Source organism: Marmota monax, unplaced genomic scaffold, assembly GCF_021218885.2.
Source record: "Marmota monax isolate L192 unplaced genomic scaffold, Marmota_monax_Labrador192_F-V1.1 WCK01_AAM20220418_F8-fsc00070, whole genome shotgun sequence".
NCBI lineage: Eukaryota > Metazoa > Chordata > Mammalia > Rodentia > Sciuridae > Marmota > Marmota monax.
In genome coordinates, this window is record NW_026692116.1 from 4027708 (window position 1) to 4047085 (window position 19378).

A 19378-nucleotide genomic window follows, 5' to 3' on the forward strand; every position below is an offset into this window, starting at 1 on the left:
AACCTAGTGCCTCACGCATGCTAGGTGAGCACTCTACCTCTGAGCCATAACTCTAGCTCTGAAAAAGCACTGTTTTTATGCATGGGAGACTTTTTGCCATTTGACATTAACTCCTTAAGAACTCTGTTGACCCATTATCAATATTGCTTGAATTTTTATGTACTGGGCAAGTTTAAAGTTACTTGTTGTATGGATTTTCATTTAGCTTCTTCATTTTGTCTACAGTGATAATTTCAGTGATTAGTCAAACATCCTGAAATTTATATACAACATGTCTACTAGTTTGGCCTCTAATTTAGAATTTCAGTGTTTGCAGTTTCCTTTTTTATGCTCATTTATTTGCAGTTTCTTTAATTATTAAAAAATTAGGGGGCTGGGGCTGTAACTCAGTGGCAGAGCACTTGCTTAGCACGTGTAAGGCAGTGGGTTTGATCCTTAGCATCACATAAAAATAAAAACAAATAAAATAAAGGTATTGTTCATCTACAACGACAAAAAAAATTTTTTAAAAAGTGGCGGCGGGGGGAGTCTATTTTTTTTAGCTTCTAGCCTTGTTCTCCTGTATACCTGCTGGAGCCTCAGTCCCAGATCTTAGGAATCATAGCTAGTGACTTAGAACTGGAGGAATTTCCCTGACAGAACTATGAGGTTGTGTGGGTAGGGAATTTGGAATCCTCTGTCTCACCATGGTTTGTGGTAAAAAGAGAAAGGGGAAGGAGCAAATGAATGTGTACTTATGGTTCCATGTTGGAATTAAAAAAAAAAATTATAGAAACACTTTGAGCTATAGTTTTTAGATTCCATGATACTTATTTATTGGAATTTTTAAGTATATTTTGGATTAAGTGACTCATAAAGGGCTTATCTGAGATCTCAAGTTATTTCCATAGGTTAGTTTGTTTCTGAGTGAAGAAGGTCTAACTATACACAAATATTAGAAGGTCAGGGACCACCTCTGTAGAATCTGGAATGAGAATAGTGAGGTATGTTTACAGTGTGCTCTACAGTTTACAGAGCCCTCCCATGTAAAATGATTCACTCCTTAGAAAACTGAAAAGAAAAAATTAAGCTCAATTCTTACTTTTTAAAAAATTTTTTATTGGTTGTTCAAAACATTACAAATCTCATGACATATCATCTTTCATACATTTGATTCAAGTGGGTTATGAACTCCCATTTTTACCCCGTATAGGGATTGCAGAATCACATCGGTTACACATCCACATTTTTACATAATGCTATATTAGTGACTATTGTATTCTGCCACCTTTCCTATCCCCTACTATCCCCCCTCCCCTCCCCTCCCCTCCCCTCTTCCCTCTCTACCCCATCTGCTGTTGTTCAATTCTCTCCCTTGTTCCCCCCCCACCCCTTTCCCCTCACAACCTCTTATATGTAATTTTGTGTAACAATGAGGGTCTCCTTCCATTTCCATACTATTTCCCTTCTCTCTCCCTTTCCCTCCCACCACTTGTCTCTGTTTAATGTTAATCTTTTCCTCATGCTCTTCTTCCCTGCTCTGTTCTTAGTTGCTCTCCTTATATCAAAGAAGACATTTGGCATTTGTTTTTTAAGGATTGGCTAGCTTCACTTAACATAATCTGCTCTAATGCCATCCATTTCCCTGCAAATTCCATGATTTTGTCATTTTTTAGTGCTATGTAATACTCCATTTGTATAAATGCCACATTTTTTTTTTATCCATTCATCTATTGAAGGGCATCTGGGTTGGTTCCACAGTCTAGCTATTGTGACAATTCTTACTTTTTTTTCCCCTGTTATTTTAGAACAGTTGAGAAATTTAGATAACCCCCCAATATGTTTAGAATTAACAATTCTTGTTTATATTCTAATATTCTCATTAATGTAGATAATATTAATTTGGCTTTTTACAAGAAATCAAGAACAGAATCATATCCTACATAAGCATTATTTAAAGAACCTTTGGTTTTGTAGAGATGAAAATCATTCAATAGTACATTATTCAGAAATCTCTTTTTGTATTTCTTTTATGTGTATTTGTCCTGTAGAAATTAATGCAGGGCTGCAGGGCCTCATACATTCTAGTCAAGTGCTTTACCTCTGAGTTACATCCCCAGCTTTTTTCCCTTTTTTTTTGGGGGGGGGTGGTCTCTTTAAGTTTTTATTTTTGAGACGGGGTCCTGCTAAGTTGCCCAGACTGGGTTAAACTTGCAATTCTCCTGCCTCAGTGTCCTGAGTAGCTAGGATTACAGGTGTGAGACACTAGCCTGCCTTAAAAACAAAAACAAACCTACACACATTTTAATCATTATTTACTTCAGCTGTGATTTTTAGTTTCATATTTTAATTGGATATAAGTGTATTATAAATAAATGATTGTTTTATTTTTAACTTTTTTAATAGTCTAAAATACTTTGAAGTTAACCTGTTTTCTTGCTCTTCTGATTAAAAATATACTGGTTCAAGCTGTAATGTTGTCATTTTATGTTTTCTATGTGGATTTTGTAAGAAGAGACTTCATTTGAACGGATTATTGCAAGGGAAGAGGACTATTACAATAGGAAGAGGGAGGATTTTGCAATTAGGAGACCACTCTGACTATAAAATCTGCAAGCATGTCCTTTAAATTATATCAATAATTTGAAAGAGATCACTTTGTTATTATCTTGATATCAAGTGTTGACTTCTCCACAGATATATGATCTGATTTTAGTATGATTTTTTCAGAAAAGTGAATTGTATGATTTCATTGTTGGTGGTAATTGATTGGGACCAATTTACCTTTAGGCCAAACAACAGTTGAACCTGCGTACACATATGGCTGATGAGAATAAAAATGAATATGCAGCACAGTTACAAAACTTTAATGGAGAACAACACAAGCATTTCTACGTAGTGATTCCTCAGATATACAAGGTAAATTTTAGCTATTTGAAGTTAACTGTTTCAGTTTGAAGAGTTAGACTTAAAATGTAAAACTTAAGGTTTTTTTGGACATATTTCAGGGTGTTGGGGATCAAATCCATGGTTTTATGGAGGCTAGGTAAGCCACTGAGCTACATCCCCAGCCCCAAAACTTAAGATTAGTATGTTTGTAGATTTACTAGTCACCAAAAATGGTGATAAGAGATGTTTTTTATGATTACATATTTGAAAAGTAAATTTTTCCTAACTTTTAAAGTATAAATTTTCCTGTACATTTCTTATTAGTGTTATAAATAGTCCACAAAACAATGACATTTTGAGATAAATTTTAATACTCTATTATTATATATTTTGACTTCACAGGAAGAATTTCTTTGAAGTATATTGTAATATGTTCACATAGAATTAGAATGTTGTAGCTTTTTGATACCACTCTAGAAACTTTGGCATTAGTACAGGTGATAGAAATTAATCTTCTAAAAATATATTCAAGTCTTATAAAATACTAGCCTGGTTTCTGCCTATTTGTCTCTCAGGCTCTGTTAGATCATAATTGTAATTCAGGCCTTGAGCTTGTTTATCAGTTCTGTCCATCATTACTTAATGATAACAGTTGCTACACAGGTAAAGACCCTAGACTTTTCATGAGGATTAAATTAGCCTTTTCTAGATGGAATAGAAATTAGAGAAAAGGGATTTAGTAAAACTGTCAAATGAGATAATCCCTAGGAGAGCAGAGCTTATATGGGAAGAGTGTCAGCCTAACTAGAAGTCAAAGTGGAATTTCACAGGAAACATAGTTAGAGTTGGGTATCAGATTCTGGTCATTTATTCCAAAGCACAAAGCCTACCAGTCATCACTCTGTGATGCTTTTATCCTCTTTATTTTTTGGAAAGAATTTAACTTGGATAAACTACGTTTTGTGTTTCGAGGTCTGACATCCTTTTGTTTAGATCTTGCTATGATGCAATCTTGCAACTTTGTGATGTCAGGAGCAATTCTTTTGTGAAAATGCTGGTCTTAAACTCCCAGGCTCTGTGAAGTAATTAAAGAGAGAAATAGTAGTATGGAGTTTGAGGACTTGAGCAGTGCAGCTGCTTATTAGAAAAGAGAAGGTCAGTGTTGGCAAATAAAACGGTATTTAAAAAAAAAACACACAAAAAAAACTTTCAATTATTGGGCTTCATGTGTTTCAATATATTTCCTGTGGCATTTGATCATGTGACTTCTTATTTTTCCTCATGTGTCCCCAATTCTTTGATAGTTATTCTGAGCTATAGGCTGTGATATGGACTGAGTACCTGTTGGTATGCATTCAACTGTTGGATGCCTAGTCTGACCAGATATTACTATAATATTCTGAACGAATTTTAAGGAGTTGTAAGTCTCAGACTTGTGTATGTTATAGGTTAGTTACTTAAAAAAAAAAATTATTGCAAGAATTTTGTCTTTGAAGAACTTTCCATGGAAGCAAGGAAAAAAAAAAACTCATCTGATTAAGGAGTTAAAGGAAGGAGAGATGGGACAGGAAATAGGTAGCAAGAAAAGGGTACCTTTAGAAGACTGGAAAACCACTGTAACCTGATTTTTTTGATGCACTAAAAGCCTTGATTTGTTTGTTTGTTTATTGCTTCCTTCCCTCCCTTCCCCCACCCCTCCTCTAAGTATTGCTGAACAGAACTTGTTAAAAGATATTAGGATAGAAATTTTTAATTATATTTTTTAGGGGGGTCACTAATTCTTCAAAATAAGAAATTCAGTTTTCTTTAAAAATTTATTTTTATTAGCAACTACAAGAAATGGATGAACGAAGGACTATTAAACTCAGTGAGTGTTACAGAGGATTCGCAGATTCAGAACGCAAAGTTATTCCTATCATTTCAAAATGTTTGGAAGGAATGATTCTTGCAGCAAAATCAGTTGATGAAAGAAGAGTAAGTGCTATATAATTGTCTTTGAATAAATGTATTTGGCTTAAGTATGTAGTTTAATGAAATGGGTTGGGAAAGGAGTAAAGTAATGTGGTAGGTATTTTGTTCTAAATTATATTCTATGGAAGAAAGTTATGCAATTTGTTAGGCTTCTTTGGATTCTAAGAATCATTCTAACTGCTAAAATTCTGACTTAAAAAATGTTTTTTTTTTTCCCAAAACTCTTCCTTTCCCCACTAATTTTTTAGTACTGACCCAAGAATATAGCTGTGAACTGTATTACAGTTGTATTATACTGTTAGTCTACTGAAATTTTAGAAAAGAAAGTGGTTAGATTTAGAGTTGCCAGAGTTGGCTTTAACACAAAGAGTTTATACTTAAGCTCAACCAAGAAACATGAGTAAGCTGGGTATGGTGGCATATGCCTATTATATCACCTACTCAGGAGGCTGAAGCAGTAGGATTGAAAGTTCAAGGCCAACCTCGGCAACTTAGTGAGACCCTATCTCAAAAATAAAAAGGACTTGGGGTATAGCTCAGTGGTAGAGCACTTGCCTAGCATGTATAAAGCCCTGGTACTTTGTAGTACAATTTCTTGTACTACAAAAAGAAAAATGATCCATGAGAAAGAGGAAAGAGGGCATTGTGAGTAGAGGAAATGGGTTAATTTACTACCCTTGAGGAAATAAAATCTCATTGCATTGTATCTTGATTGTAGTGTAATTGAATCTAGTATCTGATCATTTCTTAGTAAAAGTTGATTAACCAAAAAGCATGATTAGCAGAAATTCAGAGTACAAGGAAAAAAGCAAGAGAAAAGAACTAGGTTTGGGGGATAATCAGATATGTACCACATATTTTATTGTTCACAGTAAGCCTATCAAACTTATCAGGTAGGCATAGTGAGAATCCTTCCTAGCAACTAATAGAATGCTTACATTTAATGAGGAGGATTTTTTTACTTCTTTAATTGGGAATTCCAGTATTTTCATATTACAGGATCCAAAGTTAGGTACTTTCTGTTCTTGCCCTCTGCTTATTTTTACCCTTTAGTGAATTGAGGGCAACATTAGTTACAAAAGTAGGAAATGACTTAAATGACTGGCAAAGTATGCTGCTAACAGAAACAGGAAGCAGAAGAACCAGGTATTCTCTTTGAAAATGAGAGTAAGACGTCAGTGAAACATTCAAATAGAGATAAGTATGTCTAGAGGGTTATATGGTACTTACATGAATTTTCAAGTTTTAGGTGAACAGTATTAACTTTGTATTTTCGTACTTGCTTTTTGCACTCAGTATTATGAGATCTTTCCCCATTACTCTGCTAATATCCCACAGAATGTATTTAACCTTTCCTCCATTAGATGAATGAGTCTTTTTTTTTTAACATTTTTTTTTTTTTTAGTTGTCAGTGGACCTTTGTTTTATTTATATGTGGTGCTGAGAATCGAACCCAGGGCCTCACACATGCTAGGCAAGCACTCTACCACTTAGTTACAACCCCAACCCAGATGAATGAGTCTTTCTACTCACTTTTTTTTTATGGTTAGATGCTTTTTCCTCATTCTAAATTTCAACTTCTTGTTGACAATCCCTTAAAGCAAAGGGTTTTTTTCCCTTGAAACTTCTTGTAATTTCTACTTGATAATAGCCTCTTTTCTGTGTTCCTTTGGTTTAGATAGTTTTAGCTAGCTCACTAGTCATCAAATGAATTTTGAGGGGGAAAGCTACTGAGTGAAAACATTTTATGACTTTTATAAATTGATAATTTATTTGCAAGTTAGTATATTTTGGATATATTTAGGGTTTACTACCAGTTCACAGGAAGATTTTATTCATTTTAAGCCTTTGATGATTACTATAGAATTATTTTTTTAAACTTATTTGTTTCCTTGTACTGATTAAAGTTTTGAAAGTTAATGTATTATGAGCAAATAAAAAGGTTAAAAAAGTTTGTTTTTTTATGGATAGGATTCTCAAATGGTGGTAGACTCCTTCAAGTCTGGCTTTGAACCTCCAGGAGACTTTCCATTTGAAGATTACAGTCAGCATATTTATAGAACCATTTCTGATGGAACTATCAGTGCATCCAAACAGGAGAGTGGGAAAGTGGATGCCAAAACCACAGTAGGAAAGGCCAAGGGCAAATTGTGGCTCTTTGGAAAGAAGCCAAAGGTAAAAGTCATAAAATTCCTATATGCTAATCAGATCTTTTTAGTAGGTCAATTAAACCAATGTAGGTATTGAGTGGATAATAATTTACTGTTAATGGAGGGTAAATATTTTCAGTTGGAACGGTTCAGTTAACCTTTCAGTTACAGGAAATTGAAAAAATTATTTCTAGATTTTACATTTGACCACCACTTAATAATGAATAAGAATTGTTAATATCTCTGAAGTTAAATGCTTTTGAAATTTTATTTCTGTATAGTTTCCATCAGAATTTCTAAGGAAATATGACTCTAACTGAAAGATCACAAAAATCACAGTTCTCAATTGGAATGAATGAATAACCACAGTAATGTGTCAAATTAGAACTTGTAGATTGTACTAATTGTCTCTATCATCTGTGAGTTTTTAATGGGAAAAGCTCAGTGTTCTTGAATAATTACAGTTAAAAGAAAATCTCTAGTTAGCTGAGAGAATTTTACTCTTCGTGTTAAAGCCTAGCCTTTTACATGTTATTTATTTTAGGCAAGTAAACCTAGATTAGCAAATGGAATGGATAATTGCTTTGTCTTTCTTATTTATGTATTGATTCTAATAGTGTCATGTCAGTAAGGAGAATAGGTATATGCCTTTAGTATGATGTGCTGTATTTATTAAAGTATACTTGATTATTTTAATTTATTCCTTTGATCTTGGTATGTAAGTGTAACTAAAATTTAACTCTATGCCTACAAATATATTTTAAAGCACAATTATAATTAACCCAGGCTTTATTCATGCTCTTAATAATATTGTCCAGTCAAGAAGTTAAGAGGTGAGAACATTTTTTTGGTCATATCAGAGTAGCTAGAAGAGCTTTAAAATGTAAGAAATATTGAAGTTTATTTAAAAAGAGTTGAAATAAGGAAGAAATACAAACAGTCTCAGAGGAAAGCTAGTGAATATAATAATTTTCTTTTTGCTTATTTGTGAAGATAATCAGGGATAGTTAATATTTTATATACATGGTATCTTTAGCTATAGATACTGCCTTTTGCCCTATACAGGTTAAGTATAAGCTGCATAGGAATAAATGGTGGCGCTAATATTCTGTATTTCTAGAATATTATAGAAGTCAGCAGAGAATTTTATCTAGGTCTTATTATTTTAACATTATAATTTGTGTATTCTACTTTTAATTTGTCAGCTTATAAAAATGATCAAGTGAAATGGTATATTTTAAAAGTAAGTTTGACTTTTTAAAAATTATAATTTTGGGCAAAACTGAATTTACTTTCTTATAATATTTTTATAGAAAAATTATTCAAGGTATATTTTGTGAAAAGTATGTTGCCAAAAATAGAATTTTCATTTAGGAAAAAACTATGCACATTTGGCTTATTGATTCCTTTCTTTATTTCCATATTAGCCACAGTCCCCACCCTTAACCCCTACTAGTTTATTCACATCCAGTACTCCTAATGGGTCCCAGTTTCTCACATTCTCCATTGAGCCCGTGCATTATTGTATGAATGAAATAAAAACAGGGAAGCCCAGAATTCCTTCTTTCAGAAGCCTCAAAAGAGGGGTAAGTTTAATAATGGGTTAAAATGCATGATGGCCTATTGTGTGTGTAGTGTGGCTTTTAATACTCTCCACCCTCATTATAAGGCTCTCTCTCTCCTATAAAGACATAGTTTAAAAACACCACAGAATTAAGTATAGCCGCCCTCAAGTTAAAACAACTCCTCTTTATAACATTTGAAATGCTCAACCATAAAAGAATGGTGTTATAAAGAGGGTGCTGGGTACCATCATATTTTAGCTATTTTTTTTTTTTGTTTATGTGAAATTATATGTTCACCATTGTCTTGTAATGTATTTACATTTTTAAGACTTTCAGTAATTTGTCACTGGAGTTACTGATGTAATAATTTGTCACTAATTCTGACTTTACCTGCCAATTTTATAAAGTAGTATATTGTTGACAATAAAATGCCAAGCTTAATTTTAATTGCCCTATTTAACTTTTAGAAACAAAGCACAATTTCCAGTTACTTAATACAAAATAAAGATAGGCACATTAAATGTAAAGACTGATTAAAGATCAAATTAATATATTAGAAGGTAACTTTGTAAATTATAAACCCTATAAGAGTACTTAGGTATTATTGAGTAATATGTACATGGAATTTGTTTTACTGATCTAAAAAATAATTTTTTATCAGAATTTTCCCTTTATTCTTTTTTTAAATTGGCCAGCCTTTTGACATTTACTTATTCCTAATGATATTCTGCAAATAAAAACTTATAAAATAGTAAAGTGCAGATACAGTATTAAATTGTTTCTTAGAAACAACTATCTATTACAGATAAATGTATTTCATTTTGTTAGTGAGGCTGGTTTTTTCTTTCCCTTCCTCCTTTCCTTCTTTCTCCCTGCTTCCTTTCTGCATTCTCCCACCTTCCCTCATTTTCCTCTCTCCCTGGCCTCACTTCCTGTCTCCCAGCTTCCTTTCTTTCTTTGCTCCCATCTTTCCTCTCAGGGCCTTGTACATGCTAATAAGCATTTGTTCTAACACTGACCTGTTCCTCCACCCCATTATTTTTCTTGTTTATATTTGATTTTTAGGCTGTGCTTTACATATTCATAGCCTATAATTTAGATCACTTATAAAATTTGTGTGGACATTCAAAAACATAGGTATGATAACCCACAGGTGAGAAATAATTCAGTGTCATTAGAAGTACAATCATTAACATTAATATATTAAAGTTGGATTCCTTCCTTTTTTATTCTTTCTTTTCTTCCCTGTTTTTCTTCCTTTCTGTAGCCCTTTCTGACATCAAATTACATTTTGGTCACTTGTAGAACAAAATATATTATTTATTCAGGGCAAGATTCCATTATTATCTACAGTTTCCATTAAAATAACATAAGAAACCTCACTGATGTTAGTAATGGAGCAGAAATGTTCCAATGTGTTATTTCCTTTTTCTGACTTCCTTTTTCTTCCATTGACTTGAACTACTTTGCATCTACCTTACCTAATTCTATATGTGGACGATTAGGTAGGTAATTTATGACATTTTGAAAAGTGCACGTGGAAAAATTTGTATGATACTTATAGGCATGCAGGTTGTCACTTTCAAAAGTTGTTAATCCTTGTTTAAAAGACTTGAAGAGATCGTATTTGGAGTTTCTTTTGCCTGAATTATGAGGGTAGCATTGATTCCCATATTACTTCTCTGTGTCAGAGATATAAAGGATGAGTCCATGAAAGAAATTAGAAATGGGAGAGAAGCTTAAATATATGGCATCTTCATTCTTCCTGAACAGTTTGCAGGTAGATTTTTATAACTGCAGAACTTAAAACTATTTGCTTGATTTTTTTGTTTTATATTTATATATTGCTTTAAGTAAAAAATATTTATACATTGTCTTTATAGAGGCAAAAATCTCTTCTTGGTTTTAGTGTTATTTATCATACCAAAGAAGAAAGCAGTATGCAAAACAGAAAATATGACAAACCAACCAACTAGGGGATTTGAGAGTGGAGCAAGGAGGGAAGTATACTATAATTTGAGGTTGAGAAATTTCTTTGTTTTATTGGTATTTGTTAGTTTACTAGATATAATTTTGAAAATTAACCATAGAAATGTTTTTACACCACTTAAAAATTTTGTCAACGTAGAAAAACGCAAAAGGAAGAAACTAAAGCTTTAATAAGCCAGTTTCTGTGTTTTTACATGGATTGTTTCGTCTGTTAAGCTTACAGTAGGCCTTTAGGTTTCTTAAAGTTAGTGAGTTGTACCATTGAATTCATAAACTCTTGTTTTGAATTCTCTTGAATTTTGTTATCCTAAATAACTTTTCCTTTAAAAATAATTTTTTAAATTTTTTATTTATTCTTTTTCTCCTTCATCTACCCTTCAGTACTGGGGTTTCTTTTTAAAAAAAGAAAACTAGTGTTTTTAGTTTCCAGTGTCAGTAAGGATGTAAGAAATACTGATTAATGTTGCTGAGTTTAACAGTGGTACCAGTGGATCTTTTCTGAGGGTGAAGATCTGTAATTGCCCTCTGTGACATCAAGTTCTAACCATTAATGGACATTTAGGAACTATACCAAAACTTGACTGCTTAATATACAAACTAATCATTTTTACCCTCTAACTACTTCACTTGAGCTTTATTTAGTACTCTTTTTTAAAAGTAATATTATCTAGCAATAATGAGTTGTTTTTCATCTAAATTATTTATGACAATATAGACTTCCAGAACTATTTTTTAAGATTTAAAATATTCAGAGTGCAGTTCTCAAAAATTTGTTCAATTTAAATTTAAATAAAACTAATTATTTATTTAATTACCCCATTTCCTTTTTAGCTCTTTTGTATGTAGTAAGATGTAATGGATATAAAAATTTCTGGTTTATAGGTATATAATGATTGTGTATGAGAATATAGTTTCTTTGCATTAAACATATTTTACTTTAAAAATATACAAAATATGTTTCTAATATTTTTACAAAGAATTGAAATTCTTATATCCTCACCTAAAGCCAGTGTATAAATTTATTTTCACTTGATAATAAAACCAGTTAAAAATGAACACACTAGATTTTTTTACCTATAATTATCTTAATGTTTTCTCTAAAAGATGTTCTTATAGAAATTAGAAAAACAACTTCATCACTTAGAAATTTAGCTGTTGAAAATTATTATAAAAGTAAAATACTAAAACAGTTTTGTTTCTTATCCTATATGTAATTTTGTTAATGACATTTAATGAAGACCACAAATTTTTCCTTAATTTAAATCTTTTTTCCTCCTCACCAGTAATTTTGCCATAGCAAAATAAATTGTGTTTTTTTCTTTCTTAAAACTACTGACAGGGCTGGTGTTGTGGCTCAGTGGTAGAGTGCTCGCCTAGCACGTAGAAGGCCCTGGGTTCCATCCTCAGTACCATACACAATAAATAAAATAAAAGTATTGTGTCCAACTACAACTAAAAAATAAATATTTAAAAAAAAAACCAAAAAACTACTGACAGTCTAAAGAATGTTAAGCTAAATTCAGAAAGATAATGAATAGCAAACATCTTTTCTTATCTTCATAACCATTAATATGTGGCCAACTCATCAGAGATAAGGGGTAGATATTTTTGCCAGATATTTATTAAATTTAATTTTTTTTTTAATGTGAAATTTTAGCTGACATCTCACTCTCTTCTCTTAAAACATAGTTTTGCCCATTGCCTTGGCATACACCTGTAATCCCAGCCACTCAGGAGGATGACAAGTTTAAGGTCTGCTTGGGAAACTTAGCAAGACTCTGGCTCAAAATAAAATTTTTGAGAAGGACTGGGAATGTAGTTCAGTGACAGAATGCTTGTACACAATAGCATGATTCTGAATTCAATCCCCAGTTACACCAAAAAAAAAAAAAAAAAAATTATTTAGAGAATAAGAAAAAATGAAAAGTTTAAGAGTTATTAGCTAAAATGTCATGAATGTGAAGATTAGTTTTGTAAAACTTGCTGCATATTGTGGATCACTTTGTATTTGTGTATGATGGATCCTACACCGGTTGCAAAATTCTTTTAACCCTCAGAATATGTCGGTGTGTGTGTGTGTGCTTGAGGGTGGTATTTACATAACATTTAAGAGTACTGTAGTGGGTCTCTTTAGATTGTTTCATATTTTAAAAAGAATAAGTGCTAAAATTGTAGTTATGTTTTTAGTGTTATTTTTTAAGCATATGGATTTCAGAATAAAACTGAAAAATAGAAACTATTTTCAAAGTGAAATTCAATCTATATATTTGTGTCTGTTAGGAAATATATATAGTAAACTTCATTATGGGTAACGCATTTATTATTGTGGTGATAATGTGTTTTTAAAGTGTCTGTAAAAAAGCACCTTAAAACTAAAGTAAAAATGTTACCCTCACCAAACCATGATATTTTTAAATTTAAACAATCTTTTGAACTATAAAAACCCAGATATGGTGTTTTCTTTAATGCATTGGGCATTCTGTTTTTTAGTTATTTCACATAAGACTTATTTTTAAATGGCTAATTTTAGATCTTTTATTTTCAGAGCTTAGTATTTTTAAGAATTAAGAGCTATATGAGTAAAATTCACTTAAGCAAAAATTCTCTCTAAAAGAAAATGCATGATTACTGATAGAATGATTACTATTTACTTTTGAGTTTTAGTTAAACTTAGAAAATATCTGCCCATTATCATCAGTGTATGTTTTTTTTTATTATTATTATTATTTTTATTTTTGCAAGTAATTTGCTTTTCCAAAATGTGCTTAAAAATTTTTTTTCTGGCATAATTGTTTGGATTGTGAAATGTACATGATTTATTTTAATATTATAAAGTATAGGTTATTGCATCTTCTGTATTATAGTTTCATGTGAATAATTTACCATTTCTTTCTGTTTTCCATTGAACTATTCAGTGGTCGGTGAAGATGGTAAGCCTCGTGTGCTGATATATATACTGTGCCAACATTAAGTAATCTCAAAACATTGTTTTGTTTAATTCAAAACAAGTGGTAAAGTACATCCCACATTATCACCTTGTGTTTTTTTTTTTTTTATAATTTAATCCATAGTCCAATATATCCCAGTACCTCTCAGTGTCATAGATTATAAAGTAATGTGGTTAACTGTCATGGACCATTAAGTTCTTAAATGTGATTGGGTGGAGTCCTTGTCATGTTATAGTGAAGAATAAAATTATACTACATGTTATTTTAAGGGTTACATGGTAGAGGCTGAATGTGGAATATACTCCTGTAATCCCAGTGACTCAGGAGACTGAGGCAGGAGGATTGCAAGTTTGAGGCCAGCCTGAGCAGTTCAGTGAGGTCCTAAAGAACTTAGTGAGACCCTGTATCAAAATAAAAATTAGATGTAGCTCAGTGGTTAAGAACCCCTGGGTTCAATCTGCAATACCCGCCTGCCCCACCCCCCCAAAAAGAAGGGTTACATGGTAGAGCAAAAATCCATGGTATATGCAGAAGGAAAATTTAGCATAAATTATTTTTCCTAGCATTCTTAAGAAAGGTCATATAAAGTTTATTTGTAGTTTATCTTATACACTACACTGTTAGATTTCTCCAAAAAGAAAGAAATTGACCTACTAGTTTTATTATGAAGTCAATGCTCTGTTTTTCTGTACCACTGAAGGGAAACAGAAATATAAATAATCTAATGTGTATACATGTATGTGTGTGTGTGTGTGTGTGAATTTTCACCATTTCAGATGTTAATGGAGCTACATTATGAAGAACTAAATCAGAATTACTGGGAGTTTGTATATGAAACTGTACAAAATAACTTTTGGAAAATAGACTTTTTTTTAGACAGTTCAAATTTAACCTTTATAAATTCCCTTATAGTAAGAAAGGTTGTTAAATACCTCAGAGGGCTTCTTCACATTCATAAGAAATAGAGTTTATTCTCATATTCTATGTAAGAATGAGTCATAATGTTGAAATGAGATATTAGAAATTTGGGTGCCTAGGCTAGTCACAGTGGCACACACCTGTAATCTCAGCTACTCAGGAGGCTGAGACAGGATGATCGCAAATTTGAGACCAGATTGGGCAATTTAATAGAGATTCTGTGCTTCAAATAAAAAAGTAAAAATGGCTGGGGATGTAGTTCAGTAGTAGAGCACTATTGGGTTCAGCCTGCAGTAACCTAGTGTGTGTAAGGTGGGAAGAATGCAGGTGCTGTAGGTATCTAATGTTAATAAATTTGATCATGAGGTTGATTAGGAATAAGTGGAAATATGGTAGATTTTGCTTGTGGGAAATTATGAGTTTTTAATAATATCCCCTCCCCCAAAAAGGCCTACCGTAGAATTGTTTTTCTTTTGTATAATACTGTTTTCCCCATTATGTAAGGGAGAGAATTTTTATTTGTTTGTTTTTGTGGTGCTGGGATTTGAACCCAGGCAAGCACTTTACCACTGAGCATTATGTATTTCTTCATTAAGAAAAATTTCAAGGGGCTGGGGTTGTGGCTCAGAGGTGGAGCACTTGCCTACCATGCATGAGGTACTGGGTTCGATCCTCAGCGTCACATAAAAATAAAATAAAGATATTGTGTCCACCTATAACTAAAAAATAAATATTAAAAAAGAAAGAAAATTCAAGGTTTTCAGAAATATTCTAAAAAATGTAAATTAGAAGTTTGTCTTTGGCACATATATAATAGTTTAAAACATGCACCGCAGATTAGAATAAATCTGACAATTTGTGTTGAAAATTAACTACTACATTTAAAAGAACTTTGTATAGGAAATTTTGTCATTCATTTAATTAGGTCAGATTTGGTTGCTTGAAGATGTTACACCTGGTGACTGGTAGGTGAAAGCACAAAGGATACTTAGGATGCTCTACTTTTTGTAGGCAAGTTTGCTGAATATCCTTAGTAGGCAGGCCACTGGGGAATGATTCTGGGGATTTTGTTTTTTAATTAAATGTTACATTTGGTCATGATTCACCTTAAAAGTGAGTTTTTTTAAAAAAGTAACCAGGTCAGTTGCAGTGGCCTTGGGAGGCAGAGACAAGGAGGATCGTGAGTTCAAAGCCAGCCTCAGCAACAGTGAGGTGCTAAGCAACTCAGTGAGACCCTGTCTCCAAGTGAAATATAAAATAGGGCTGGGGATGTGTCTTAGTGGTCTAGTGCTCCTAAATTCAATCCCTGGTACCCACTGAAAAAGGGCAGGGGGAGAAGCATGTGGTGGCACATGCCTGTAGCCCAGCAGCTTGACAGGCTGAAACAGGAGGATCACAAGTTCATAGCCAGCCTCAGCAACCCTTAATAACTTAGTGGGACCATTTCAAAAATAAAAAATAAGGCCTGGGGATAAAGCTCAGTTGATAGAGTGCTTGCCTTACATGCTCAAAGCTTTGGGTTCAATCTCCAGCACCACCAATAAATGAATGAATGAATGAATGAATAAATAAATGATGATGATGATGATGATAAATAAAAATGCTGGGGGTGATAGCTTACACCTGTAATCCCAGCCTCACAGGAGACTGAGGTAGGACGATTGCAAATTCAAGGCTAGTCTCTACAACCTAGTGCCTGTCTTAAAATTAAAAATAAATAAATAAAGATGGCTGAGGATGTGGCTCAGTAGTTAAGTGCCCCTAGGTTCAGTCCCTGGTACCAAAGGAAAAAAGAAAAGTAAGTGAAGCATTCTTGTGGATGGTAATATAAAGCTACTTGGCATATAAATGGCCTAAAGAACAAGAATGCATTTCTTACTCATTTCAGCAAACACTTTAAAAAATTAGGCTATATTCATATTCTTACGATAACCATTTTAAAAGAAAAATGGAGAATAATAGTTATCATTAATTTGGGAATTATGTAAACAGTTAATGTTTACATTAAATGGGTTTAATAATTGCTAGTATTTATTCTATTGTAATCTCTAATAATGTAGCTAAAGTAACAGTGGCTAAAATAACAATGTTATTTTCCCTCATAAATTATGAGGGAAAAGACATCATTTAGTACAAAGTGTACACTTAAATACCTGAAGTTTTTATTGAATCGCATAATTTCTTGACTAAGAAAACATCAAAAAAGGAGTTGGGATTGTTCAGTGATAGAGCGCTTGCCTAGCAGGTGTGAGGCACTGGGTTCAATCCTCAGCACCACATATAAATAAACAAATAAAATAAAGGTATTGTGTTTATCTACAACTGAAAATATTTTTTTAAAAATCAAAAAAATTTTAGACACCAAGAATCCTTCCTAAAGAACGATTAGATCCTTTCTTTAAATTGTATCTTTCTTCCAGATACAGCTGAAGTATGTTATTTGATTTTACATAAGGAAAATTCCAAGTATACTCCATATATGAATATAATTATTATTCATTGGATAGTTCTACCTTTTGCTTTTTAATGATCAGATATGTCTTGATTCTGAAGAATGGTTTAATGAATGTAATCAAAGACTATAATGCAGTATTGAAGTATATTTCATTAATTAGTTGTTTTTATGAGGTAAGTTGCTTACTTAACTCAGTTTTATAAGTTATACATATTTTTAATTTGAACATTTGTAACATCCTAAATATGGCAATGGGTTTGATTTTAAAAAGTGGTGATGCGCAGTATTTGAAATAACTTGTACAGATAAGAAATGTTATGTGTTTCCATTTTGTTGTTGTTGCTGTAAGAAAATTCATATGTATTCATTTTAACTCTGCCAAGACTTGAAAATAATGTGATATTAGTAATTACCAATCATCTGTATTTGGTGATATTTTTACCTATTTTGTTTTATGTTTTTAAAAAATGACTAAAATGTGAGGCTTTTCAATATAATTGCTTTCATCAATACACACATCTATGTAGATTTGTTTATTTTTTAAAGGGGGCTATTTGAGACATTTGAAATTAAACTTAAAATTTGTATATATTCTTACTTCATAGTAAATTTTAAAAATAAATGTCCTGAAAATGTCTTTCATAATGATTTAGATCTTCTTTTCAGGGGCCAGCGCTAGAAGATTTCAGTCATCTGCCGCCAGAACAGAGACGTAAAAAACTGCAGCAGCGCATTGATGAACTTAACAGGGAACTACAGAAAGAATCAGACCAAAAGTAGTGTTTCTTTAAGTGCTCTCTATCATTATTTCTTTTAGAATCTACTTTGTATGATGTGTGTAAGGTTTCAAAATCATAACATCTTATGCTGGGGATTTAGCTCAGTGATACAGTGCTTGCCTAACATGTACAGGGCCTGGTTTTGATATCTAGCCACACATCGAAAAGAATAGAATTAGGCATCCTATTTGAAATGTCTTTTGAGGGAAATATATACTTCAAGCAAAAATTTTATGTTTGCTGGGTCATAGATAAAAATGAAGTGTTAGAGATTTTCTTTAATTATCTATTTTTATTAGGTGTTTATAAATATATATACTTATTCCTTCCATAAATTTGTAAAATAGCTTGATTATTCATTTTCAAGAGTAGTTTGACCAACGCTAACTACCTCTTGTACTACCTCAGTTCAACAGCAACCAGAGACTATAATTACTTTGTTGGCTGTAAAACATGTTGGCAGCTGGGTGCAGTGGTGCACACTTGTAACACCAGTGGCTCTGGAGACTGAGGCAAGAGGATCGCAAGTTTAAAGTCAACCTCAGCAACTTGGAGAGGACCTGAGCAACTCAATGAGACTCTGTCTCTAAATGAAAATATTAAAAAGGGATGGAGATGTGGCTCCAATGCTTAAGTGCACTTGGGTTTAATCCCCGGTACCCTCCCCCCAAAATGTTGGTAGACTTACGCTTTAATTTTTTTATTTTACAAAATTTTCCTTTATTCAGTTTTGAAGAAGTGTACTGGGTTTAATCCCTGGTAATAAAACAAAACAAAACAAAATGTTGGTAGATATTGCTTAGTCATTTATAGCTTCATATTCATTCACTTGTACTTTTTTTTTTTTTTTACAAAGTTTAATTTTTAAGAAGTGATCATAGAGTTTTTTTTTTTTTTTTTTTTTAAAATGATGAATAAAGGGTGATTACAATGAATTGGTGGCTTACCAAACATAAAATTGGGACTTAAACTAAAGCATGAGAGATTGAAAATTAAAGTTTTGATGTTGAAAATTGTGTATCAGGAGCCAGACATGGTGGTGCATGCCTATAATCCCAACAATTTAGGACGCAGAGGCAGGAGATTGCAAGTTCAAGGCTAGCCTAAGCAACTTAATGAGACTCTTGTCTCAAAAAGGGATAGAGATATAAAGTGCCCCTGGGTTTGATCCCCAGTTACCCCCACCCCCCAAAAAATTGTGTATCAAGTGTGATACACAAATGAAATTTTACAGTTACAGTCAATTTTTAGTAACTAATGGTCTATAAAGTCACCATGAGCACTAAATTATCGAATATTAAAACATTGCTCCTTAGGGAAAGGGAGATACAGTGTTAGGTGCCAGGTAACCCTGGTCCAACCTTTTCATTAATAGATAGATACATAATCTTGTTTTATATGTTTCTGTCTAAAGACACCTTATCTGATACATACTGTTGATTCATTAACTTTGAATCCTGCCAATGACAATGTAACTCATGCTTACCAAAACTTACATAAGACTTGATTTCTCCATTAGTAACATTACAGACTTCTTGTGCTGAGGAACACTAGACAACACTTCAACACTATATGTGGAAACCATTTTAAATACTCATATTACCAACAAAAAGCACAAAAATGTGAAAAATATGGCACTACATAAATAGGAAGCAAAAAGACCACTTGTTCAAAATATGAGAGCAAAAACAAGAAGGTGAAGTATCTCCTTGCATGACCACAGCTGGTAATGTGA

General features: G+C 32.5%; 1 protein-coding gene across 3 annotated transcripts in view; it reads left to right on the forward strand.

Moving 5' to 3' along the window:
• The window catches only part of Fnbp1l (formin binding protein 1 like), a 115857-nt gene that overhangs the window by 84791 nt on the left and 11688 nt on the right, over window positions 1–19378 (forward strand). For 2 of the 3 annotated variants that reach the window (XM_046461974.2, XM_058585296.1), the window contains exons 7-12: window positions 2770–2898; window positions 4696–4842; window positions 6811–7014; window positions 8417–8575; window positions 13459–13473; window positions 17531–17640. In XM_046461974.2, coding sequence (XP_046317930.1) covers window positions 2770–2898; window positions 4696–4842; window positions 6811–7014; window positions 8417–8575; window positions 13459–13473; window positions 17531–17640 — 764 coding nt within the window. The remainder of the gene's footprint in view (window positions 1–2769; window positions 2899–4695; window positions 4843–6810; window positions 7015–8416; window positions 8576–13458; window positions 13474–17530; window positions 17641–19378) is intronic. The other variant, XM_046461971.2, reaches the window with a different exon arrangement.